Source organism: Apteryx rowi, unplaced genomic scaffold (genome assembly GCF_003343035.1).
Source record: "Apteryx rowi isolate R43461 unplaced genomic scaffold, aptRow1 scaffold_16, whole genome shotgun sequence".
Classification (NCBI taxonomy): Eukaryota; Metazoa; Chordata; class Aves; order Apterygiformes; family Apterygidae; genus Apteryx; species Apteryx rowi.
In genome coordinates, this window is record NW_020447863.1 from 4,384,897 (window position 1) to 4,401,357 (window position 16,461).

The following is a 16,461-nucleotide window of genomic DNA, read 5'->3' on the forward strand; positions in this document are numbered from 1 at the left end:
CAGGGTCCACCTGCAGCCCTCCTCTAAGTACAGCCCTGAGTCCTCCTCTGCTCAGAGAAGTCTCCTCCTAATTTACCAACCAGCCACACAGCTACACACCCACTTGCTTAACTCAAACAGCCTCCACCCACCCCCACCAAAATTCAATGCACAAAAGCCACTAAGTGATGGAAAAGACAAGCACTAATTAACACCCCAACAGACCCTGGGACCCCTTTGCTAGGTGTGAGACAGGCCCAGAGGGAAAGCAAGCCCCAGTCTTGAGGAACCTGACACCCCACTGGGCAAGCTAGCTGTAATTGGAGCACAGAAGGAAACAGATGTTTGTCAAGGTGGGGTCAGAGCCCACAAATCCTGCCTCCCTGTCCAGTGTCCTCTCTAAAGAAGGCTGCCTCTTCAGCTCCCTAGGATGCCTTCAGTTTTCCAAGAGCCCAGATGGTCAAGTGATAGACAATAGGAGAACCTCAAACTAATTTAGCCTGTTCGAACTGAGTCCTCAGATGACCTCTTCCCCTCCAGCTACCAACCAGTCTTCTCTGCCTTAAGAAAAAAGGGGTTCTAGTCTTCCTTCTTTACTGCTCCCAGACACAGCCAGATCTGAACTCCAGTTCACACCTTGCATTCAGGTAAGTTCCCTTTGCCTTGCCACATTTTTCCTTTAATTTAGTTTCAGAAGGTACCCTTAGCTTTCTGTACCAGCAAGTATCCATCCATCACTGGAACATAAAAGGAATTGAAAACTGGAATCAGCTCCATTAAAGTCTATAGAGCCTTTGCTCTTAGCATGACTCATGCACAACACTAATAGCAATCAGCCTTAGTCCATCACTCTCCATACTGTATAACCTGCAAAGAGGCTTGTTTCCCTTGTGATAACTTATCAAGATAAAGTTTGTTCCTCTTAAAGTATCCATTTCCCCAGCTCTTCTTGCCTCTCAGCTTTGCTTTCCAGCAGAGATGGGCCAGAAGTTCCATGCAAGAAAAGCAGAGAGAAATCTGCATTTCCCTGCTCCTAGTTCCTTTACTCCCTAGGTGTCTAAATGTAAAGCTTTAGAAACAAAGCAGTGAGCATACTGTCAAAAGCAGTACTGAAGTGCATTCAAGTATTTTTGTTTGGGTTTTCAGATTATTTGTTCTACAGTTATTGGGGGGGGGGGAATGGATTCCATCTTCTAGGGAATACAGGATGCTACATGACCGGGGCTTGAGTAACTCAGACATGCTCATCTAAAGGCTTGTGAATGCATAGGAATATGTGCGTGGAGAAAAGTGCTAGGTACTACAGGCATCCATGTATATTTGACAGCTTTAAGAGTCCCAGCCCTCACAGACATCCACTTCTCAAATACTTTTGTCACATCACACCCCACACCCTGTCTAGGAGGTACATCCACCTCAAGCTGAAAGATCAGAACTCCATAGCCCACTGTGCAGATTAGGCTCAATAGTTCATATACCTCCCCCTTCGACAGTCATCACTGCAACCAAGGCTGCTGCTCCTCATACGCGGCTCCAGGAATAGCATCTCAGACTGCCTACATATTAAAATGATCCTGGTAACTAGCAAAGTTAACATCAAGGATGAATAGGTCCTTATTATTCTACTAAAGAAGTTACCTTCTAGGATATTAACATCACCAGTAAACCTAGGAACATATTTCTCAGTCACGATAATTCTAGCTTTTGTGATTTGTTCCCGAGACATCAGTAACAGCACAGATATTTTGTGCACATCATTTGGCTACTCAAGGCCTGGCACACACTGTCTTTGCCAGTCCCACCCAGGGATCCAGGCAGCTGATCCAACTGGCTCAAGACACCACCGAGACCATTAGAGTGTCCAATCCAGGCTGATTTAAAGCCAAAAATTAACTCTGCTCATAAAGGGCAGAGCATGAGTCTTAAGTGTTCCATTTATTTATACACCATTAGCAACTTTCAGTGCTGGACAAACACTGCACATGATTGCAGTCACTATCTCCAAAAGGATATAATAGAACTAGGAAGGGCCCAGAACAAGAGCACCACAGGTCAACGGCATACGAACTAGCTCTTGYGTCAAGAGATGTTGGGCAGCCTAGGACTCTGCCAGGGAAATGCTAGAGACTTCTAAAACTGCAAGCATGCAGAAAGGGAAATGATTATTCCCCGAGTCTCACTAAGCAAGATCTAGAGGGAGCCAGTGGAAGTCTCAGGCAGCTAGTAGGGAAAGAAGGGATAAGCAGCACCTTCTCTTGTGGCTTGTGGTATGTAATTAAATCGTGGGACCCATTGCCAAAGATGTGATGGAGCCAAAAGCATAAACAGGGTCCAAAACACAGCCGAGAAGGATAGTTCCCATGGATCACCAAGTTTAAAAGCCAGACACATCTTTCTCAAAGTCCCTAGACCTCTGAATTTTGGGAAGTAGGAAGGTAAGGATCATTTTATACATGCCTTGTTCTCAATCCTTCCCCTTAGCAGTCACTGTCTTATACCAGCTCCAGCTGGAAAGGACACTTGTGGTTTAACCCAGTAGCAGTTTTGGGCCATTGTATCCAAAGCCTGGGATACAAAAAATAAATCTTTCTGTGGATCCAGTGGTGCATGTAACACATCCAAATCCTAGTAGTTCTGAATCAAAGATCATAACTTCATCTACTTCCATATAAATGAGGGGTCTGGATGTGGGGAGGACTGTTCCCTAGAACAATGCAGTTTTCTGAGGTTCCCATCCCAAGACAACTTGCAGGAATAGAGAGAGAATAAAAAGCCCCCATGCTCTTCCTTTGGGAAAATGCATTAAGACCATATAGTCCTAGACCACTTGGACAGTTCCATTTCTGTGCGATTTAGAGCTGCTAATGGGCAATGTCATCACTGAAGTGAATGTAAGCCCATAAAAAAGAGAAAGTAAAGTGAACAGGAGCTATAAAATATGTGTGCCTTTCCACAATAGCAACTGGCACATCCCAGCAGGACAGCTTTCCTCAAAACTCATCTACAACTGGAGGAGTTTACAAGAAATAACTAGAAAAAATTACAGAGGAAAGGGAGTAGAAATCTATTATTTTTCCAGRCCTTTAAGAGCAAATCAGCAGGCTTCCCTGAAAGTAAATGAGAAAGGCACTGTGGCATTGCTGTGGTAAGAAACTGAGGGAGTGCTTTCTGGAACAAACTAAGCCATTTTGGGCCACAATCTATCAGCCTCTGGCTTAGCTCAATAGGATATTGATCCTGGCTGCATGTAACAGAACTCTGATTTATTTTCCAATTAACAAGTTCTAGCATCTGATTTTGACAGACACTGTCTATCATTGCAGGCTTATGAAAACTATATATATTTATCAATAATACCAGTAAGCAGGCTTTGGATGAGGAAAAATGTGGGTCAAAAAAGCAGGTGGGAAGGGTTACCTCGTGATCACTTTAATATTCCCATGGGGTAGGTTCAGTAAATGCAGAGCCTTCCCCCACAACCTCCTCCAAAACACAGACACTGACTAGCCCTCTTCCTATGGAAACAGCTAATGAGAGCTAAGCTGCTCTCTGCTTTTATGGGTTTTAGCCAAAAGCTGCAAAGGAGATCAGATTTTCTGACATTCACCATCTTTCTTAATAAAAATGCACACTCGACAGGATTAGCAGGTATACAACTCCAGGCATGTTATCACGAAATGCATTCTCATGGTCTTTTCTGATTAAGTGGAAAACTGGAGAAATCAAAATCTGTCTATAATATTTAAGATCAGTTTGAAACTGAGTTTGGGAACTAATCATCRTCTGTGAAACTTTAAGTAACATTTTCTAATAGACATCTTGCACATATGGCAAAGGAAAACCCTTGATATTGAGTAGTAAAATGGTATTTCAAAAACTGATATCCTACCTTTCTATATTTATAAGAATGCATTAAGTACAAGTGCAGTGCCGTCTTATTTTTAAGATTTTGATACATTACAGAACCTGGCTTGATCAGTTTTTGAAACAAACAGGTATGAGATCACCTTCCACAGAAAGCAAATTTAAAGTTCCACTTGTGTCACCACCTTGCAGAGCCTCCCTGGAGAAACAGTGATGTTTGTTGTTAGTAAATATTCTTCCTCAGCAACCTGCCTCTAAAGTGTTGCTGCTGAAACACCAGGTTGACATCTACCTCCAATAAAATGCCGTGCTCAGACTTCCCCTTGAGAACAGGTTAGCAGAGCTGGAGAAGGCGATGGGTGGATGAAAGGATTTCTGGCCAGCGAAGAAAGCCCGAGGAAAAGGAGTTCTTGCTTTCTAACACAGAGCAATGGCAACACCAGAGCGAGCTAAGAACATAATAATCTAGGAAATTCAAAGTAAAACACAACAGGCTACAGAGAAAACACTAATTTCATCCCCTGTGTGAAGCTGCAGATCTTTCAGTGTTATTTCTCTGCCATAGGTCCCTCCACCTTCTTTCTGTGTTTGCAAGAACAGCCCCAGATTCAGGAAAGTGTTTGTCTCAACAAGCACACATGTAATCCTGTTCTCAGTGAGACACCCTAGGTTAGGCATGAGCTCAAGAGCTTTGCTAAATTCAGCCCACGAATTGCAGGATTAGAGGGATATGGATTTGCCCACTGGAGATGACTCTTGGACTTAATGTTGCTCGGTTTACACTTCACCTTTCCCTCATTGCCTGCCTGGTGGGAAGCCCATGTACAAGACAATTTCAATACAACCCAGCTAGTATCACCATTGGAAACCAGAAGCTTTGACGTTAACAGGATTGTACTTCAAAAGAATACGCGTGTTTGCAGATGGCAACAGGGTTCCTTATTACAGCTGTCTAATCAAGCTGATTTTCTGCAATTATGCTCAGAGATCAAACAGCACCGCAAACAGCACTTGCAGTAGAACTGGCACCAGGAAGATGTCCGTGTCACGCTTGTAACATTACATATTTATTTATGATTCCATAAGCATGGCACACACATGAAGCATTTCTGATACTGTTGCAAAACTTTGGAAGATCTCAGTCACAGTTAGGCAGCTCTTAAAATATATGTATTCTGATTCTTGGTCTGTGTTTACAAAAAATTAAAAACACAATCTGAAACATGCCTGAAAAAATAACAGTATGGCTGCAAATCAGAAAAGCTCTTGTACATAAGCTTAGCTTTAAACAAATAACCACTAGAGTCAGCTGCATTGAAACATGTACTTGAACATCTTGCTGAAGGATAAATTAAACCATGTGCCTAAGTCCTTTCCAGAATCAGGGCCTATTTGTTTTTTTAAAAAAAATAAAAAACACAAGAGGGCATAGTGCAAACTAGTAATCAGAACATACCATCAGTACAAATTGTAGCATCTGTGCTAATTCTCCTCTCATCCTGGTAACCTCTATGTTTCCAAGTATGTAAATCTGATTCTCCTTGTGGCTCCACTGAAATTTCTATTGATTAAATACACAGCTTCAGCAGCAGGAGAATCAAACCCTGCTTATATATTTTCTTCTCAATATGTGAAGAATTCCTTTTGGTCTCTCAACTGCCATATCACATGGCACACTGAAGGCAAATAGAATTACAGTGATAATGCATCTAATGAATATATTTGTATACATATGCAGGTATTTTCCTAACAGCATCCTACTCCACACCACTAACACCAAAGAATACATATTCATCACACACAGTAGTAGAGAAGGTGCTTGCAATGAGTGTGTATTAACAAGGGCCAGACTAAAGTCTTCTGGGGAAAAAAATTCTCACTAAAATCACTCCAAGATGAAGGCTGTAAGATCAGGATCTCAAGTAGACCTTTGGAAACTTTAACATTTACTTTGGAACTTAAAAGCACAGTTTAAGCATGGTAAGAGTTACTTAATGTGCTTATATTTTCATTACTGGTCAGCTTTAACTTCCATAAATACGAATAGACACAGAAATTGTTGAAAAGGTATGGCATAAAAAAAATTGTAAACATTTCCAAGAAACAACTTAATGGTATTTCAACCAGGACACAAAATGCACAAGTCATGTTTTCAGCTATATCCTTGTAAGACACACACCCTCTTTGAATTATTTTCTACAAAGTTGTTTTATAATAGACCAAATTCATTCCTGCAGAAGCTTCACCAATTTCAGAGTTACAATAGCTTAAAAATAGAACACATTTAATCTGTTATCTTGATTTTTTAAGTCACTCTAATGTCAGAAGATAATTCGTTTTAGATCAGGTTCAAATACCTATTGGTAATTAGAACCTGCAAACCCCAAGCAACATCAGTGATCATCGGGGTAAGATATGTGACAGCATATATACAAAGAAATATCCTCAAAACCTCTTTTTAGAGAGTTCAAACAATGCTTTGAAAGTGACTCATTCAGCACAATAGCCATTATTTAAAGACAATAAAGTCAGAAACACACAGTTTTTAGAGTACTATTTCACTGGAATCACTCCCACTCCAGCCCATAGTTAAAAATAATAATAATACAAAGCAAAACAAGAATCCCCCTTAAACTTAGGGCAAAAACAAGCCACTTACCCTGTGAGGACCACAACAAAATCCATCACGTTCCAACCATTTCGGAGATAAGAGCCTTTGTGAAAAACAAACCCTAGAGCGATGATTTTTATACCAGCTTCAAAACAAAATATTCCAATAAAGTACGGTTCAGTGTCATCCTAAAAGAGAATAAAAATCCAAGGTGTCAGAGAGATACCTACACTCCTGCTTTGGCATCAAGTCTCATACAAACAACTACGTGCACAGACTTCACATTCTTTTCAGCTTTCTGGACAGAGGTGAAATCCACAGGTTTAAGTTTATTAGAACTAAGCACAGAAAAGGAGTCCAGGATTTTCTTTGGCTTTTCACATTTGAAATTCTGTTTGCCTTTATTCTGATGGTTTCACTCCACACTCTTTACCATTACTCAGGATTCTAGAGGGAATTCTAAGACTGAAATTTTGCTCTAAAAAATATTTAAGTTTGGGATCATATTTCTGAAATTATTGACATAGAAAAAATATTTGTTTCAGAATTTGTTCAGGAAATAGAAACAAGAGGTATCTTGGACCATCACAGACAGCCCAGAAAGCTTGCAAACATAGGCAAGAAATGATTTATTTATTATTTATTCCATCAGTTCTTCCTTCACTCTCCTCCGTGTTCCCAGCTTCCATAGCTGCTGTATCATTTATTTTTGTTTCACTGTTATATCTGACCCTGACTCAGGGAAAAATCTCCCTCCCCTTCCTTTAACAGTGGAAGCAGCAAGGTTTGGGTCTCAAGCACCCAGGGCAGCCTAAGGGCTTGTATAAGATATTATTAGGATCACAGCTTCATGTCCTCACCTCACTAGGAAGAGGACTAAGCCTAGTCTCTAAAATTTTACCAAACAAATTCAATGCCAAATGGAAGCATTCACTGTTGGAAGAAAGATGAGGGCAAGAAATGGGAACAAAGTAAGAGACAAAAACAATATGCATCAATTTCAAGAACATCTTAATTAGCTTTGGTACCTACATCCAATTTCCAAATGTGCCTTAGATCCATGATTTCAACTGAAGTCAATGGAATTAAGGCAGCCCAATCCAAAGAGAAGCAAATTCTCAAATTAGGAGATTAGAAGTCATTGTCCCAGTGGCTCTGGCATTTCTGACCATTATAAGCAAAGAGCTGAGTTCCTGTTTGGTGCACAGTTGTTTGCATTCTACATTTTACAATTCTACTAATGGCAAAAGGTGATTTTTAGCTATCTGAAGTAAAAAGAACATGAATGTCAAGTTTTGCAGCCACAGGACAAAAAAGGAGCAATTTTGACACAAGCAGTTATTTCACAAGCATGGCAACTCTTTCGTGACTATACAACCCAGCACTGGCATGCGGATCCATGCTTTACATTTGGAATTTGCTACAGAAGGCCAGGCTTTCACATGTAGAAGAGAGTCATGCACTTAACACACTGATGTGCACCTAGCTCAGCCATAAAGCACTAGCCACTGAAGATACCTCTGAATTGTTGGAAACGACTACATCTGGACAAGCTTTTTCTTCAGTAGCAGAATTAACTAGTTTGTTTCCTACAAAGTAGCACCCCACATCCCTATGTGCACCACAGTGAGCCCAATTCCCCCATATCCTTCAGCTTCCACCCTACCTCATCTCTAGTCCCTGCCACCTTTCTCAACTTCACAACCCACCTCCCACCAGGTCCCCCTCCCATTCCCCTAATGGCCAAGCAAGAAAACTCTCCAGCTGTAAGTTACACACGCACACAAACACACAGTGCCCAGACAGCAAGACAGAGCCAGTGCCTGTGGAGCTCACACTGTAGACCTTTTGCTGAAGGAGAAAAAAAACTGGCTTCTCCTCCAGCTGAGGAGCCAGAGCCATTTCTACAGACTGCAGTACCTCCCAGCTCTCTGCCCCTCCACAGACCCTCTCTGACACTGTTCAGAGGATTCAGAAGCTATCAGCAACAGCCTGAGAGACTCCAGCCACCCATCCCAGGGCTTTTTACTCACATATAAACAGGAATAAGGAAAGGCCATCAAACCCTTTATGCACCAGAAATCCTACCACCCCTTCCAGAAGTTTCTCCACAGCAAGAGCTAGAGACACCCCAGAACTTCAAACCACTACAGAAAACAGGAACACCCCAGGATCTTCACAGAAGGGTGAGATAGGCCAGAAAAAGTCAAACAGGCTTTCAAGAGAAAGTGAGATATTTTACTGCTCCTCTGTTTTCCCTAATGCACACAGGAGCTCTCCAGGAGCCTAATCTACCTGCTCTTGAATCCCACACACCTTCTAGTTCAAGAAGCATACAAAACCTTTGCAAAACAAGACCTCCTAGTCCATACTTCTACCCCTACTTCTATACAGGTACTAGCATGCCTCTCAGAATAGCTCTTCTAACACAAAAATACCCTTACCCACATGCACTCCCCCACATTGCTTCCCACTTTCCTGGAAGCCCTATATATGCTCTGCTACCACTCATTTGCTCAATCTAGGTCAGGTGCCTTGTGACTACCACTCCCAGCTTTAAAGAACCAGGGTCTGGGTATTCAAGGTATTGTAGAATATGCTCTTCCCAAAGCTAGGACTACACTGAGCTCTTAGGGAGGGGGTCGAAGAAGTTCTTTTCAGCTTCCAGGGAAACAGGAAGGATCACAGATAGGCTTGGGTATTTATTAAAAAGAAAAAATATCACCAAGAGGGTTGGGAGTGAGTAGCTAGGAAGGCAGGAGGGGATAGAAAGTGTCTCCTTTCTAAAGCCTAAATTTATACTAATTTAGCCTAAGGATAAGGGCAATAACAAGGATGGAATGAGAAATAAAATTGATGCCCCATTAGGCAGTGGTGGCTTCTGCTGAAGAAAGGACTTGCATGTGTGCTGATGAGCGAAGGAGCTGGAGGGTAAGGACATGAGTGATGTGCCCGAAGCAGCACTGACATGGCCCTGCTGACAGCCCAGGAATCCTGCTGACAGCCCCGGGGGGGGCATCCAGAGCATCCTGCAGCCCCCTTTGGACAGACAGCTTTGTCCTTGCTTGGGTTCAAGAGGGGAAAAGCAGTCAATAATAAATATTGGTGTGCATGCTTAGAAGGAAGGTGGAGAATTTGGGYAGCAGCCAGAGCTGTGAGGGCAAGTTGTTTGCTGTGGACACAGGAAAGCTTGATATTGGGCCAAACACACATTTGATCAATATGTTTCAAATCAGAAATAACTTCTGAGTCTGGAAAGTCATTACTATTCCTAGTCCATGTCCTAGTGTCTTTCCTTGGCCTTTGGATGTGACAGCCTTGATAGGTTCGGCTTTGTTCAAACAAAGGTTAATATGAACAGCTCACATATGACTGCACGGAGTGCCTGTGATTGGGATAAAGAATTAAATCCATTAGCCAAGTGAAAGAGCTGTCATGCTGAATAAATGAGAAACCAGCTGTGTTCTGCTTTCACATCAAAACCATCCAGGGGAACCAAGCACTTGGAGCCTTGCAATGACATACAGACAATCCTCCTAGAGGAACCTCTGGTGTCTTCAGAGTGTGCCCAAGAGGGGGCAGAAAATAGATTTCCTGTCCTGCGAGCATTTCTGTTATCATCTCTGTCAGACTGGGACAAATACAAGATCTACTGAAGCTTCACATGAAAAACAGAGAAATGAGGAGGGAGACAGGGAGAGGATAGGTGGGCCTCCGCCCGGACAGACAAGAGCACAGTGACCAATGCAACCACCTGTGAGGCCATTCGCAGCTCAGGTGTGAAGCTCATTCTCCCACATCTGCGGCTCACACCAGCAGGCTCTGGGCTATTCAGGGCCATCCTCTCAGCATCTTTTCAGTTGGCATCATTCCATCACATATAAACAATGTAATATTTATTGCGACAGAGCGAGACTGGCTCTATAACCCAGCTGAATGCCTTAGCCAATGAGATAGAGAGCAGCAAGTTTGTAGCATCCCTGCTCCAGTGAATAATTAGTGATGCGAAGTGAGYGGTTCCAGCAAGCAAAGCATGACAGACCCCCAGCTCAGAGCAGGCAAGAGCCTAGTGGGTAGGTTGTTCCCCTGCTCGTGGGAGAGTGAGCTTAATTCTCTTTCTGAAGAGCAAGGACTTTCAGCCAAGACTCCAGTTTGCAGGTAAATGCTTCAATCACCAGAGTTGTGACTTCTTAGGGCTTTCATTTTGACCATAATTTCCATTCCAGGGCCAAATAACCTTTTCCACTGACAGACTCACAGGGACAGTACGTTTGACAGTACGAATGATCAGGCTTTGAACAGCAAAATTTCCTGCCCTAGATATCATTTCCCTGGATTTTATTTACAGGCTTATCTCTCCCCTCTCAGTCTATCAGAACAGTAAGTTTGTATGACTAGAGCGCTGGAGAAGCTCTAGAGGAAAGAGCTACAGCTTAATCGAGTCCCAGAACCAGCTAGCTACCAGCAGCTTTTCTGTGCCACAAGCTACACATAGGAACTGGGGAAAATGGAACTGAAAATGATCACTTATAACTAAGCCAGTCTAGTCCTTGAAATATTGCATGTATTCAGACATCTCTAGCTTGTCCTATGTGCTCAATTAACCCTACTTGACAGGTCACATGAGCATAGAAAACAGCCAAGTGAAATTGCACTGCAAGTTCATATCTAGGGTCTCTAGGAAGATAACTAAAAGGAAATTTTTATCAGAAAAAAAAAATCATGAAAATGTTTGTATGGACTCCTCCTTTATCTTTTGCTCAGCTTCAGCAAACAGACAGTTTCAGTATTTTGGTTGTTGTTCCTGAGGCACAAAGTACCTGGGCAACTTTGGTTTTCCTTCAACATCTCTGCCTACATCTCCCAGTCCTAAAGGTTGATCGTGTGCATCTTGTGTCCTTAAGAGCTGATTAACTCTTCAGTGATGAGCCCTCACTCTAATTTGGAGATTTTAATGATCCTGGAAGAAGGGAGGTTATAGCCATAAAGCATTAACCAAAAAAGGCATATTCTACTCCTGCCAAAAACAGTAATAAAGCACCTGCTGTTCTGCATGGACTTATAATTTGGCTCAGCAAATCTGCAAATGCATGGGAATGTTCTCCCACTCTGTGGTTTAACAGGGATTCATAACATTTTCAGTGAAACAGCTTAAAGTTTGCGGAAGGAACAGGAAGAACTCTGAAGAGTTTTCAATTTGAAAACCAAAAGACAATTTTTCATATTTGCAATGATTAATTGTTACAGCACATGTTGAAAATAACAGAAAATATTTCATGACTTGTAAAGACTTGCAGGATTATTCTACTGTAAGCCCCTTTAGATTTGAGAATTACAAACATGCTGTAGTTGAAATGGCCTCAAAATACCTRGATCAAAGGCAATGCTGCACAGTGGCTTTGGGGACATAAATCAGGGGTTAATTCTTCCTCCAACACCAAGGCAGAGCCAGCAGTGTGGAGACTGTGCATTTAACTCATTCAATTATCTTGCACTATTCGGTGATAAAGTCAATGCCCCTCTAAGCAATGACTTGGGCAGGAACTGAAGGTGTGCGTGCACTGCTGGGCACCAAAAAAAAAATAGTTAATGCAATGGGAAAAAGGACCAGTAAATAGACCTTTGGTTCCCCTTATATATCTATGGAAATAGAGGAACATAGAAACAATATGCTAACCAAACCCATGGCTGCTTAAAAATAACATATCACAAAAGGGTTACCAAGTCAGAACATACTATAAAACTACTTCACCCCTTCACTAGTCCATATGTTTATGAACCATGGAGGGAACCCTAGCATTTCTCCAGTTTGATCATTAACTGGGTTCTAAAGCTGTGCTTTTCTCACAAACCCAGATTTGCCCTGCTGGTAAATCCCAAAACATACAAAGACATATTGTCATCTAACGGCAAAAAAATCAACCTACATACAAGTTATTAATTTCTTCCTCATCTTTTCTTACATAGAAATAATTCAAACAGAAAGAGAGGAATCAGCCACAATGTAAGATGACAGGAAGTGTGAGCAAATACATTTCCAGACAGGCAGTATCAAGTAGCTGACCCTGAATACCTTTCTAGATTATCACTTATGCTCTTATTCCTATTTTTGAAGAATGAGGTTCTGAGCCTTGCCCGCTGCTATGGACCAGCTTTGGAAACTGTAGCAACCAGCATTCAGAGTCTCTAACTTTTGGCAGCAAGCCTAATATTATCTTTGTTTGCATAATTTAATATCTACATGTAAAATACATACAGATTTATATTATTCATCCATTGAACATACACCAGGACTAATGCATTTAGGCATGGAAGATGTTCCAGATCATTAACAGTAAGAGAAAAACTAAACTGAATATTACCATTTTTCTTACAGTGATGATAAATGGAAGAATGATTTTGAAGCTATTCTTCTTTGTCCTTTTGAAATACGGTAATTTGGCTCATTATCATAAAGCCTGCTGGTAAATTATTTTCCTCTGTAAGCTGGTTTCCTTTTTATTTGGCAGGAAAGTGTTATCATCTAAACCCAAAGTTTGCATTGTAGGCCCTTGGGATATATCCATAGCAGAAAGATAGCTGAAAAGCATGTGAACTGAAAAGGTTATTCTGTTCTACCACTTCCTGGGAAAATACTACAGAGGTTCATTTGATTCTACAGACAGAACTGAGCATTTGGCCGTCCCTTCCTATCTTGGTCTTTAGACAATCTAAGTTTGCTGCTCTTATGATCACACTTCAAAGATCATTTCTTCCGCAATTGGGCAGGACTGGCTAGAGTGATGAAGCATTCTTGTGGTGATGGGATCATGAGTTTGTAGTTATATTTGTTGTCACTGGCTTATTTTTCTGATTGTCAGTTCACTGCCTGTTTGTTTACATATGGATTTTTAACATTGATACAAGCACCCACAGCACTGGGTCGCTGACTGCTTTTTGTATCAGACCAAAACCAAAAAATTTAAATAMATACAACTCACCAGTCTTTCTGACATAGGTGTCTTGTCTCCATCCGGCAAATGTTGTTCCAGAGCCAGCACAATACAATTGGCTATGATTGTAGCTAAAATCATGTATTCAAATGGAGTGGGGACCAGAAGTTAAAGAAGAAACTAGACAACACAAGGGGACCTTCATCCAAATTCCATTTCTACCTAAACAGTTACATTAGTTGAGCAAACAAAAGTCTTTCCTCTCTCATGGAGACAGTTGATCTCTCTGATTTCCTCAGTTCTTTCTAAGGGTGTCTTTGGAAGAAGAGTAGGAAAATAGCTGTTTGTTTGTGAGAGTTAGTGACTTAAAAAGAATCTGAGCTACTCAAGAAATGTGGAAGCCAGGAGAAAGGGAGTAAGCAAAGGTCCAGAAGAAACAAAAAGTTATTTTTATTATTTTTAAATGAAATTGATAAGCTAACGTACCCAGAAACAGATTATACAACTGGATGTCATCTGCTGAATTTATGTTCAGAAATTCCCTGTCATTTAACTTGAGCACATAGTGTAAATAAGAGAGGGGCTAGAAAACTTAGATTTAGAGCATCTGCACAGGTCCAAAAGATGAACTGCTGCTGGATTGCAATGTCCACTCCCGGTGAGAACAAAATTGTCAGTGCCCTGTTAGACTGTATGAAGGGAGGAGACTTCATAGGAGAGAAGGCAAGCCTAACACTAGGTACCCCTTTGTCTCTCGCCTCGTCTTTAGCCCTGATGCTTGGGGAGCCCCTGCACTCCCAGGGAGGAGCCGTGCAGCGGGTGGCGGCAGAGCCCCAACATCGCGGACAGCTCCGCTCAGCACCGCGGACAGCTCCGCTCAGCACCGCGGACAGCTCCGGCGGGCCGGGCACGGCGGGCCGGCTCCTCCCCACCAGCCTGCTCCATCCACCCCCACGCGCCTGGGGAGTACAGCTGGCTCCAATCCCCCCTGGCCTCTGCTGGGACTTCGCCCAGCAGATCCGGTCTGGGGAACATTTGGTGGCTCTGCTAAACCGGCTGCCTCCGTAGCGTTGTCATCCCCCCTCCCCACGCTTGGCGATAACGATGCAGACGAGTAACCAAAGAGATAAGATAGACACTGCATCTAGCCTTACAGAAAATACAATATTCTAACTGCCACTGGGGCTTTGAAGCTTGTTTATTCAGACTTGACTGCAGGGAAGGCAAAATGGATGTGGAAGTGCAGCAGTCCCTGTGCTTTTTATAATAGAAACAGAGAAATCAATATATGCATGCTTTTGGGGTGGAAAGGAAATGGATCCACTCTGCTGGTGTATTTTTTGCCTTTTAGTCCCTCTGTAAGTGAAAGCTAGGGAAGCCTGAAGGGGAGCTGGCCTCCGTGACAATTGAAAGTGTTGCTAGGAGGCTGGGAGGAGGCCTTGCTGCTGTTAGCTGAGGATTAATAGGTGTGTGTTATCAAATGAAAAGAAAACAACCAGCTCCCTTGAGATCCCTGGTGTAATGCGCTCCTGTACACACACACACACACACACACACGCACACTATAGCTACTCCCTCGTAACCTCAAATAATCTTGGAAGAAGAGCCTGGTTTCCTTTTCTCAGGACTTACAATCCCACTGTGTGCATCACAAGCAGAGCTCCCTTCTGAGGAAGATCTCTGCAGATCACTTGGCCTGGGAGCTGGTTCTGAGACAGAAAGCATCTGCCCCTTTCACAATACAGCAGATGAGCTTTCTCTCCAGTTACTGCCTCCCTCTGCCACAAATCTTTGCCTTTTTTTTTTTTTTTTTTGGTACAGTCTAAGCTTAAGCTATGTATCTAATCTAAAGTGACTAGATTTATGTTGATTTGGATAGATTCAGAAAGTGATGTACTGAAAAAGCTAGCTGTGATGATTGTATTAAGGGGATTTCAGAAGGTACCTTGGTTATCAATGTCCCTACTATCAATGCAGCTTTAATGCTAAGGTGTCACCATTTTTATCCCATGTTCCCTTTTCTATTCAGACAGAGTGAGAAAGAAGAGTTGAAAGGCTATAAGGTGAAAATAAGAGCCAGGACTGATCAGCAGGAATCTCACAGACCCTTTTGTATTTGGCTTAAATTATAAGAAATGCAAATCTATGCAACTGTGTATTTCACACCTAAACACACACAGAAATGCATGCATTTCTCACACAGATCCCTGAAATATTCAGAAGCACACTCTGCCATTCTTACAGAAGCAGTTTTCTGTGCTACCCAGCTACACAGCCATACATTATGTTTGACACACAGATCCATGTCACACACCCATTACACATACTAACTCACACATGCCTCACACATTAGTGGCAGGCACCCATCCTTAGATGACTAGAGGGGTCTCCTTCCCCCTATCTTCCCCCTCCCCACCTTCCCCACCATGCCCACACACCCTCCCCGAAAGGATATGGCCATTCTGTTATTCTCTTGGCGTATTTCCGTATAACATTATCTTCACTGAAGATGAAGAGGGATCTGTTGACTGTGAAGCAGTTCTGTTTGACAGGGATGGGGTTGTAGAGAGCCATAGTCCTGGCCCTCTGAGCCATCGATTGCTTATACATCCTTTGGCCGGCTTGGGGGCCACCTTGCCGGCTGCTCCCTCTTCCAGCCCCGGCCGGCCCTCCACCTCCATAGCGTGTTGGCAGATCATCCCCGAACCGAGCCATTCTCTCAGAGCACAGAGCCGGGCGCTACAATCCAAACTGGCAGCCGAGACGAGAGGAAGACGCATCACAGCGCACAGCACTTCTCCCTCCGGGGGCTTCAGTTATGGGCTCGGGATTGATCGCACCCAAAAATATATAGGTATATTAAAAAGAAAAAAAAAAATCCCCTTCCCTTCCTCGCCCGCCTCTTCTTCCCCCGCCGCGGCGGCTGCCCGGCGGCAGGAGGAAGGCGCCGGAGCTCCGCTCACCTCCCCGCACAGGTGCCGTCTCTCCGGCCCGACCTCATGGCCGGGGCCGCGGCGGGAAGGCCGGCAGGGCGGGCGCGGCCCCTCGCCCGGTGGCTGCCGGGGCTCTGGGCTG

At 43.0% G+C, this 16,461-nt stretch overlaps 1 protein-coding gene across 1 annotated transcript in view; it reads right to left on the bottom strand.

Annotated features, from left to right (window-relative positions):
* Positions 1-16,101, bottom strand: part of CACNA1B (calcium voltage-gated channel subunit alpha1 B) — a 315,999-nt gene extending 299,898 nt beyond the window's left edge. Inside the window, exons 1-3 of the mRNA XM_026059653.1 lie at positions 15,842-16,101; positions 13,435-13,540; positions 6,503-6,642 (exon numbers count right to left, since the gene is read on the bottom strand). Coding sequence (XP_025915438.1) covers positions 6,503-6,642; positions 13,435-13,540; positions 15,842-16,101 — 506 coding nt within the window. The remainder of the gene's footprint in view (positions 1-6,502; positions 6,643-13,434; positions 13,541-15,841) is intronic.
* Between the last annotated feature and the right edge of the window lie 360 nt (positions 16,102-16,461).